The sequence below is a fragment of the Euphorbia lathyris genome, chromosome 8, assembly GCF_963576675.1.
Source record: "Euphorbia lathyris chromosome 8, ddEupLath1.1, whole genome shotgun sequence".
In the NCBI taxonomy this organism is placed as follows: Eukaryota; Viridiplantae; Streptophyta; class Magnoliopsida; order Malpighiales; family Euphorbiaceae; genus Euphorbia; species Euphorbia lathyris.
In genome coordinates, this window is record NC_088917.1 from 19,731,287 (window position 1) to 19,742,717 (window position 11,431).

General features: G+C 35.4%; 1 protein-coding gene across 1 annotated transcript; it reads left to right on the forward strand.

The window, feature by feature from the left end:
* Positions 1–5,777: 5,777 nt before the first annotated feature.
* On the forward strand, positions 5,778–7,095 carry LOC136201936 (heat stress transcription factor C-1). Its single transcript, XM_065992328.1, has 2 exons — positions 5,778–6,137; positions 6,228–7,095. Exons 1-2 carry the CDS (start codon positions 5,931–5,933, stop codon positions 7,035–7,037), a joined length of 1,017 nt encoding a protein of 338 aa, XP_065848400.1. The 5' UTR covers positions 5,778–5,930; the 3' UTR covers positions 7,038–7,095.
* Positions 7,096–11,431: the final 4,336 nt, after the last annotated feature.

The following is an 11,431-nucleotide window of genomic DNA, read 5'->3' on the forward strand; positions in this document are numbered from 1 at the left end:
CTTGATCGTGAACAAGTATTTTGGCAAGGTACTTGTGAATCGCCAAACATTCAAGTTCCAATTTAATTATTCGAATGTGTAAGGTTACATCTCCTTTCATTGTCTTTAACTCTTTGGGATTGGTTTGTTATCACCAATTTATGTTTGTTGTTTGATTGTGTTAATTCCTTAAGACAGATCGGAAAAACTTATTGATTTGGTTATTAGTTCTCTTGCATAGCTAATATCACATCATTATAAGTGTTTTGCCTCACCAAATGTGACATCCACATTATATTTCCATGGCCTCCCCAATAGCCCCGACATGCATCCATGTCCACCACATCACAATAAACTTCAATTTCGTATTCACCAATAACAATGGTAATCTTGCATCCTTGGATGACTTTAAGCTCCCCCACATTCTTGATCCACCCCACACTATAAGGACTAGCATGTGTTTCAATTATCATACTAAATTTTCTCATAATGGCTATTCATGTTCTTTTGGATCCAACTATTAATTATAATGTTATACTTTCCATCTTGAGTAGACACTTTGTTCGAAACAATCGGTGTCTGTGACCTTCCTCCACCCACTTATACACAATCAATCTCCTCACAACGTGTACCGCATTATCATTCTCAAGATCACCATCTTCATCATCTTCATAACCATCCTCTTACCTTCCCACCATATTTGCATTCCTCCTCTTTGGGTATTCATTTGATCGATGTCGTGACTTATTACAACGAAAGCATTTGAATGGAGCTGGCCTAGTATATGGATTTTTATTTTTAGGGGGTGGTGGAACTCCCCTCACTCATGTTCCATCATCTATATGAGCATTTCCAACATTACTACTTTTAGTCCCACCGTAACTTCACTTTCTTACTTTTGTCAATTGATTTTTGTTTCTCCCTAGTCGTAAGATTGTTTTGTCCTCCCATCTGCTTATAATATTCTCTACCTTTATTTCTCAACTGAGATTTTGCTTTCAAGACCAATTTTTTTTTTTTGTATATTTCACTTTAATAACCATTTGAGTCCCTATTGTTTCTTTGATTTTCCACTGGAACCCATCCAAATAATGAGATACCATTTAACCCTCTAACTCCATCAATTCGGATCTAAGAGACAACCTCAAAACTCTACGATATACTCATGCACAATTCTACTTCCTTACACACACTTTTTAAAAAAATTGAATATATATTGTTCATAGTTTGGTGGTGAAAATCTCTCTCTCAACATAGTTCTTATTTGTGATCAAGATTGAATCCATTCCTCATTTTTTTCGTTCCTCACACATTTGATCCCACTAAATTGAGGTTCCTCTTTTCAAACGATAATCGACCAAATTCACCTTCCTATAGTCAGGTACATTTGTGTATTGAAAAAATCTCTATACATCGAATTATCAATTAAGGAAGCATTCAATATCTAAATTGCCCTAGTTGTTGGAAAATCAACCTTAATTTTGTATTACTTATCCTTATCATACACATGTACGAGGAATTCCCCTAAAACTATCACCTCCATAACTTTTCGTCCTCAATTTCCAAAATTATCCATATCTCCTCTAACCTCATTATGCCCAGGCTCCTCATCACAATTAAATTCATCATCACTATCAAACTCGTTTTGAAAAAAGGGTTGAGCTCTCCTTACCTCACAAAGTCATTGACATTGAATGTTTTCATTTGATCCATTTGGTGGTGGTTGGAGTGGAACTCTAACTGGTTGACATTCCTTTGTGGTTGTGGTGGTGGTGGACGATTTACTCCTTCTATTGGATTTTCCCCTTTGATTTTTTCCCTAGGCTTGTTGAAGCATACCTTGAAATTATATTTTATTTTCTTTCAATACAAGTTCTTACCTCTTGTCTCACATTTTGAAGCTTAGTTTACCTCAAATCTTTAATTTTCTTCTCAATGATTTCCATTTATTCTTGAGGAATTTTAGGTTGGACCATGACCAAAGAAGTTTCGAATAAGGAAACAATTGGTTTTTATGCGAATTGGTGCATAAAGGGATGAGAGAAAGAAGATTAAGGAAGGTTTAAACTTAAACCAATAAAAATCAAACCAAACTCGAAGGAATTTGATAAATCTCCATTTTTAGGTATGAACCCTAATTTCTCAAAGAGAAAATCTAAAATTTAATTGATAAAAATTGCTATGAACATAGAAAGATATAGATTTATACCCAAAAACCCTAGGTATAAAGCTACATAAAATTCACATTAAAAACAGAAATAATATAAAATAAATAGTGATGAAGTGAAGGTTAAAATGGCCAAAATAGTCTTAATACATTAGGAGCACCATAAGCTTAGCTTAAAAGAGTGATTGACCCTAAAGTTATAGAGTGTCGTCTTGTTAGCATTTTAAATTTGGTTAAAGTGATATGATTAACTCCCATAGTTCATGTAGTATAATAAGATATTAACTCCCATAGTTCATGTAGTATAATAAGATTGGATTTGGACAAATTAAAAAATATACCATTTTAAACAAGTTTAGTAGGTAAAAGATCAACGTAAGCAAATTCAGATGACCAATAAGTCACTTTAAATAAATTAAAGCGGTTAATATACCACTTTAAACAATTTCACGGAGGCTCATCACATATTAAACTGTAAAAATACATAAAGGACTCCTTTATGTATTTTTACAGTGATACAATGAGTGACATGAGAAGGGAGCAAAGAAAGAAAATGGAGGTAGAACTCTTTTCTTCTAAAACGTATTCTTGTTTAATTTTTAGATCAAATACATGAATATTATAATTGATTATCATTGATTAAGTACAAAAATACAACTAAATTATATTACCAAATTTAATTCTTAATATGTCATTATTTTCTATATATTATAATTTTATATCATAATTTAAAAATTGTAAACCTCAATTCATAAATCATAAACCCTACAAAATATAGTATACATTTTTAATTTATAAATTTTAATTCTTAAAATATATTAAAAAGTAATAATGTAACTAATTTAATATAATACAAAATCATTACTTGATAAATGAATTTATAATATAAATTCCCCTAATTTTTAAGTTCGGCCCAGTCTTGACTTCCACAAGGAAATATCCATGTGCCTTATGATTTCAAGACCCATTTTCATGAATGTCTATCATTTTGACCATAAAATATTGGGTAAACTTCAAATAAAACCCCTGTGGTTTCACTAATTTTCAGATAAAGGACTGTGGTTTACTTTTTATCAAAACGAGGATTGAGGTTTTCAACTTTAGCAAACTAAGAACTTTTTTGATTGATACTATTAAAATCACCATTGACGACTTCAAAAATGACATATTTTAAGAACTACTAATATTCTAAACAACTTTAATTCTTCAACTTTTTTTATTTTGAGATTGTTTAGATGATGTTTGGTAAAGAGAGAGAAAGTTAATGTTTAGAGAGAGAAAGTTCTAAAAAAGATGATTTTCGAAAATCGAAAATGTAGTTCCATAAAAAAATATGACATTGAACAACTTTAATTCTTGAAAATTTTCATTTTCAGATCGTTAAAGATGATTTGAATAGTATTAATCCAAGTGCGAAACCTCAATCCTCGTTTTGACAAAAAGTAAACCACAGTCCTTTATTTGAAAATTAGTGAAACCACAAGGGTTTTATTTGAAAATTAGTGAAACCACAAGGGTTTTATTTGAAATTTACCCTAAAATATTTTAAACTAAAATTGAGAGAATTGAAAAAAAAAAAAAAAAAACCAGAGTCGAATAATATTTTTTTTTTTTTTGGCAGTACACTCATTTGGATCCTCAAACTAGATCTTTAAAGTCAATTAAAACCTTAAACTATTAAAATCATCAATCATGTCCCTAAACTAAGTAAAAATTATCAATTGAATCCTCAACGTCTCCTAAAATCAGAAATTGTGATTATTTAATATAGACTGTAATAAGTTTTGTGTGGGTTCAAAATAAGTTTAGGAAAGAGCGTCTGAAACTATCCAATCGAATGATTTTTGATGAGGCCTTAATTAATAAATTTTTTTAGAATGAAAACTCAATTGATGATTTTTTATTAGTTCAGGGACCTGATTGATGATTTTGATAATTTAAAGTTTTAATTGACTTTGAAGCCGTGGTTTAGGGAGCCAAGTGCATATTATGCCTATATTTTTAAAAATAGAACGACTCATTAGTATAGTATAATACACAAATAACTTCTTTAAAATGTCTAATACATCTCTAGGGGGCGGAGACAGGGGCCGACTGCCGGAACCAATATGACCACAAACAGTTTCGGCCTCCTGTCTCCAAAAAAAAAGTTTGAGGTTGCGGTGGTTCTGGTTCTTTGTCTCCAAGAAATTTAGATCGGGTGCTGAATTAGCACCCGTAAAACTGGCACAGGTTCTATTAGGCACTCTTTAGATACAAATTCTATTTTTTTTTTGGTTTGTTAGTTGCTCTTTAAATCAAAAATTCTATTTTTTTTTGGCTTGTTAGGTCCCTCCCTAAATTTAAAATTCTAATTTTTTTTGACATGTTAGGTCTCCTTAAATTCAAATTTCTAAACTATTTGGTTTTATTAGGCACTTTTTAAATCCAAATTTCTAATTTTTTTACCTATTAGACCCCCTATATCCGATTTTTTCTATTAGACACAATTTGTTTTACATGTTAAGAATCTTAAATACAATCTTGACCACTTAGATTATAACACGTATACGAATTTTTTTTGAACAAGTTCGATTTAGCAAAAAAAAAATTATTTACACACCACGTGTAAAATCGGCGCCTCCAACCGAACAATCATGTATTTGCTACTTTCTCTATCTAATCCCTTCAAATTAGTCATAAAAGTATATTGGTCTTCAAACTTTGAAAGCGGTCGGTTAGCCCATTGGAGTTGTTTAAAGTAAATAGGTTTAGGGTCCGTTTGTTTTACCTACTGTTTGTTGTTGCTGTTTGATGTTGCTATTACAGTTTGCTATTGGAAAAAGCAGCTTTTCCAAAAAGCAGAGATTCTCAGCTTTTGTAAAAGGCTGCTTTTCAGGTGTGAAAGACAAACAGGAGGTCACTAACCAAACACCTAATGTTGCTTTTTTGATGTAAAAAGCAAACAGGATGTCACTAACCAAACACCTAAAACTCTATTTTTTTGAAGTGAAAAGACAAACAGGAGCATAAAAAAGAGTAAACAAGCGCCCCTTTAATACATCTGCGGCCCCTAAACTTGTCTCATTTGGTTACTTAACCCCTTCAACTCTAAAATTGTCATACATTTGACTCATTTTATGCCTATATAGTATTGGGTAAACACATTTTACATCCATTATAATACACCTTTTGTATCATTTGATGAATTTAAGGAGTTAATAGGATGCAAAAAAAACAATGAGTTGAGGAAGTTTATCAATGCCATATAGATACATAAAAGACAAAATGTTATATTTGTTAAAATGAGAAGACTGAGTGATAAATTGGCCACTAAATAGATGAGGTTAAAGGATAAAATGAGACAAGTTCAAAGAAAGACGAACGTATTAAACCAAGCAAAAATGATTAAACCACTGACTACTAAGTGACAAAGTAAAATAGAAATTTAAAAAATTTAAATTTTAGAGTAAATAATTTGTTGCTCTATATATATTTTTACCTAACACTATTTGATCCTTATTAGTCCTTATATTTTATTTTATTCAACATTAAGTAAGATCACCGCTCTTAACAATACATCTACAAAAGTTAAAGGGCCAATAAGATTATTTTCCAAGAATTAAGTCATTATAAAATTATGAGCATGGAATCCAGAGTGTTAGTGTTACAGTACGGTCGTCCACTTATATAATACGGTGCTACCTTACTCCTAAGAAAAGCTCTTCTCATCCCGCTGCCCGCAAAATCTTCTCATCTCCTCCTTCTTCCCTTCCCTCTCCGTCTCCCAAACACAGTTCATGAAATGGAGTCTAACACCAATATCATATCGCCGTTCATCATGAAGACTTATCAGATAGTCACCGATCTCTCCACCGATACACTAATCCGATGGGGTAATTCTAACAACAGTTTCATCGTCGTCGATCCATTAGATTTCTCCCAGAGAATCTTGCCTGTTTACTTCAAACATAATAATTTCTCTAGCTTTGTTCGTCAGCTGAACACTTATGTGAGTGAGTTTGATTGATTAATCTCTGTAATTTAGTATCCGATTTCTCGAGTTTTGATTTGTTAATTCGTTTTCAATCGATGAATACAGGGATTCAGAAAAGTAGATCCAGACCGATGGGAATTCGCAAACGAATGGTTTCTCAGGGGGCAGAAGCAGTTATTGCAGAATATAGTTCGAAGAAAGCACAATAAGAGTCCATTAATGGCGGCTAAAATTGAGGAATTCGATAACCAAGAGCTAGTTATGGAGGTAACAAGGATGAAGCAAGAACAGAGAGACCTGGATAAAGAGCTTGAAGGTATGAGTAAGCGATTGGAAGCTACAGAGCGACGGCCGGAACAAATGATGGAGTTTCTTCGCAAAGTGGTTGAAGATCCCGATCTTCTTCCTCGAATGATTCTGAAGAAAGAACGAAAACAATTAACCGATAAGAAACGCCGTTTAGCTATTTCCTCTTCTTCCTCTTCCTCTGGCGGAGCCGGCGTTTCGAGCTCTGTTAAGTCTGAGTCGGAAGAAGATGGAAACATGTCCATCGGGGTCATAACTTCGCCGGAGATAACAGGTCGGTTTGAGGTTGATTATTATAATAGCTTTTGCGAACCTTCGCTGTTGCCGGATTCGAATTTTGTAGGGTGGATAGGGGGAGGGAACATTAGTTGTGCTGCCTCGTCGTCTAGTCAGTTACCGTCGTTTTCAATCGGAACAGGGTTTGGGAATGGTGTGACGGTGGCAGTGTTTCCGGGGGGGAATAATTTGATAGGTTATGGCGGCGGAAGTGGCGGTGATAGGGATGGAGAAGTGAGCTATTTTAGTGAACTGGCGATGGGAGTGGAGGCTATACCACCACCACCGCCGCCGCCGCCTTATCCATTTTCGCTGTTTGGAGGTGGCTTTTAGTTGTTATTCACAAGTTTTATCTGCTATAATAATTATGAGTTTCTCGTTTTTTATTTCCCATCTTTTTCTAATTATTAATTATAGAGTCATAAAAAAAAAAAGGAAATATGAATTTTGTGGTTAATACATTGAAATAAATCATATTGCTCAATGAATCAATGGATCCTTACGAAGAATCGTTTCTAACAGCTAATATGATAAAACGTGACTTGCAATTATATTTCATTCGCTTTGCTAACTCTGGTAGTGTTTTTAAATGAAGTAAAAAAATACATTAAATTACTTATTTATATTCGACCTGGCAATTATCGTATTCGTGTCTGTCATTTCAGGTTCGTGTTAAGAAAAGTAAACTCAAACTCAATCTAAAATCTTTTGTGTTATAATCGTGTTAACATGTTCGATTTCATGTTGTATTTACGGGTTACATGTAATTATGTGATGCATATATATTAATAAAAACTTTTAAAAATATAAAAAGATATGATATTCCTATTTTTAAATACTTTATGTCATTTTTACATTAGTATACTAACATTAACCATCGAAAAGTCCGTTAATATCATGTTAGGGGATCATATAACGAGTTTATAACAATTTAGGAGGTTCAAATTACATTTGCAAGTAATAATTATATTTTTTTTATCTTTATTAATAAAGTGACATGTAAAAACACGAAAGAATATAGCAATAATTTTAAATATTCGTGTCATTTCGTGTCATTTTCGGGATATCATATCAATCCTAACTCAACCAAAAAAATTACGTATTAGTTTCATATCAACCCACAAATGACACATTACTTACTAAGCTAAACCTAAACACTATAATTACATATCGATTTCGTGTCGTGTAATCAAATTGTATATACTTTTGTCACCTCTAATTTATATATTAAGTAACTGTAAACTTTGATCATTTACTATTTTATCTCGTTCATGTCAATATAGTTAAATGTGGAGTTTCTTCACTAGTTAAACTAGTAGAGTTAATCCCATGATATAAGTCTAAAAACCTTATTCTCAAATAGAAATATTGTTTTATTGATAAAAGTTGAACATCCTTACAAACTAGTGGGGTTTAAATACTTCCACTAAACAAAAGGTATGGGCATAACTGCCCTTACTGGGGTTACAACAAAAGACAGCAAAAGACAGCAAAAAGGGTAAGATGGGTAAGTGGCATAATAGCAAATATGACTGAGTGGTAGACACAGTAATTAGGACGATGTCTGCTGGCGTCGGGATTGTCTCCTTCGTAAGAAAGTAATTCTAAAACTCTTTACTGAAGAAGTAACCCTAGTGGATACGCCTACCAAGAATTCTCCTGCGTAAGCTTTCACCAAGGGTTCATTCACCCATTGATTCTTTTTACACTAACGGGAGCATCCGGCAGGTCTAGGTTGTATAGAGGATCCAGACAGGATGTCATCATCATTCTCTCTTTCTTTTAAAGAGTTGGATCTCGACTCGCCTTTAGTAGTTTCAAGGGTTTCATCTGGCTTCCACGGACCGAGATCACGTATGTTGAAGACTGGTGAAATCTTGCCTAGCCAATTTGGTAAGGCCACGCGATAAGCATTGCCGTTGATCCTCTTAGTCACTTTATATCGACCGTACCTTATTGGTCGAAGTTTGCTGATCGGGGCGCTGACGAGTCTTTCCTTGCTTAGGTAAACCATCACTTTGTCCCCTACTTCGAACTGAAGGTCTTTACAGTTTTCATCCACTTTGACCTTCAACCTCTGATTTCGTTCATCAAGAGTCTCCTTTACCTCTTGATGCATCCGCAGATACTCATTCGCCAACTGGTGGGCGGTCACATTCCCCTTCTCCCCTTTTAGAAGGTTTTCTACATCGAGAGTGTGATTAGGGATCTTCGTATATATCACTTCAAATGGTGATTTCCCAATTCTCGAATGTACCGATCCGTTATAAGAAAACTCTGCTTGAGCCAGAACCAAGTCCAACATCCTGCGCTTATCCTTACACTTGCTTCTTAGTAGGTTCTCTAGGGTCCGATTAACCACTTCGATCTGACCATCAATTTGCGGATGTGCGGTAGCACTGATTTTTAAGGTTGTATCAGAGAGTGCCCATATCTTTCACCAAACGTGGCTCAGAAATTTCGTATCTCGATCTGAAACAATACTTTTTGGTACTCCGTGTAGCCTTACTACCTTTTTGAAGAACAATTTAGCGATCGCTGAGGCATCATTCATCTTTCGGTATGGGATAAAATGGTCCATCTTGGAAAACCTATCAGCCACAACGAAAATGGAATCCATGCCCCTCTAGGTTCTGGGTAGTCCCAAGATGAAATCCATGGATAAATCTTCCCACAATGTCTCTAGCACGGGTAGTGGTAGGTGTAGGTCGGTGTTGGTCGCATGTTCTTTAGCAGTTTGGCAGATATAACACTGCTCCACCAGGTACATCACATCCCTTCTCATCTTAAGCTAAAAGTACCTAGAGCTCCCTACCTCATAGGTCTTGTCTCTCTTGAAGTGCCCTCCTAGATTCCCGTCGTGTAAATCTCGGATGACCTTCTCCCGGGTGGAGGTACATGGTAAGCAAAGTTGGTTACCTCTCATGAGATATTTGTTAAGCATATGGTACGCCCCATCCGAGGTTGGCTTCAACAATTCTCCCAAATGTTTTCGAAGTCCGGATCTGCCCCATAATCTCCTCGGATGTGCTCAAAACAATCTATTTGTAGATTCATTGTCTTCAAAAGTGCCACTTTTCGGCTTAGGGCATCTGCCACTTTTTTCTGTTGTCCAGCCTCGTGGATAAGTTTATAGGGAACTTATCTATGAAGGCTGACCATCGGGCAATGACCAGAGCTCTAAATCTGCTTCTCATTCCCTAAATACTTAAGAACTTGGTGGTCCATGTAGAGGACAAATTCTTTCCCCATCAGATAATGCTCCCATGTTTCAAAAGCCCTGACCACATAATAGAACTCCTGATCATAGGTAGCCCACTTCTGTCTTACTTCACATAACTTCTCATTAAAGTAGAAAATGGGCCTCTTCTCTTGCATAAAGACGCCCCCAACCCAACTCCACTAGCATCACACTCAACTTCAAACATTTTATCGACATCGGGAAAAGCTAACACTGACGCCGTACTCAACCTTTCCATGATCAAGGTAAAATTGTTTTTATGTTCTTTGTCCCACCTGAATCCCTTTCCTTTCTTCAGGCATTCGGTCAATAGGGAAATTAGGGTGCTGAAGTGTCGGATGAACCATCGATAGAACGTTGCTAGCCCATGGAAACTCTGAATGTCTCCTAGATTCCTAGGGGTAGGCCATTCCTTGATAGCTCTCGCCTTCTCCTCATCAACCCGGATCCCGTCTGCGCTAACCACAAACCCGAGGAAGACTAGACTCTCCATAACGAAGTCATATTTCTCTGTGTTGGCGTACAATTGATGCTTCCTCAATAGGTCAAATACTACCTACAAATGCTTTACATGCTCTTCTAATGTCTAGATGTGAATCAATATGTCATCAAAATATACAACCACAAACTTTCCAATCACTAGGCAAAGCACTTCATTCATCAGCCTCATGAATGTGCTAGGAGTGTTAGTCATCCTGAATGGCATCACTAGCCATTCATATAGTCCATCCCGGGTCATGAAAGCAGTTTTCCATTCGTCCCCAACATGAATCCTTATTTGATGGTATCCACTCCTCAAATCGATCTTGGAGAAGACTTTGGATCCGCCAAGTTTATCCAGCATGTCATCCAATCGCGGGATAAGGAATTTGTATCGAATAGTGATCTTGTTGATAGCTGTGCTGTCAACGCACATCCATAAAACTAGTAGGAGTTAATCCCAAGGTATATGTATAAAAACCTTACCCTCAAAGAGAATACTGTTTGATTATAAAAGTTGAACATCCTTACAAACTAGTGGGGTTTAAATATTTTCCCTAAAAAAAAAGACTATGGACGTAACTGTCTTTACTAAGGTTACAATAAAAGAGAGCAAAAAAGGTAAGATGGGTAAGTGGAACAATAGCAAATAGGACTGAGTGGCAGATACATAATTAGGACTATGTCTGGTGGCGTCAGGACTATCTCCTTCATAAGGAAGTAATGCTAAAACTCCTTAGTAAAGAAGTAACCCTAGTGGATACGCCTACCAAGGATTCGTCTACGTAAGCTTTCGCTAAGGGTTCATTCGCCCATTGATTCTTCTTGCACTAACGGGAGCATCCGCCAGGTCCGGGTTGTATAGAGGATCCAGACAGCATGTCCTCATCAATAAGTATTGACAAGACAATTTACCTTGTTTAATAAGAAAAAATAATTCCTCTATATCATCACATGCGAATTGTCGATAATTTGTGTCACATTTTGTTTATACGGCTTGTCTGTG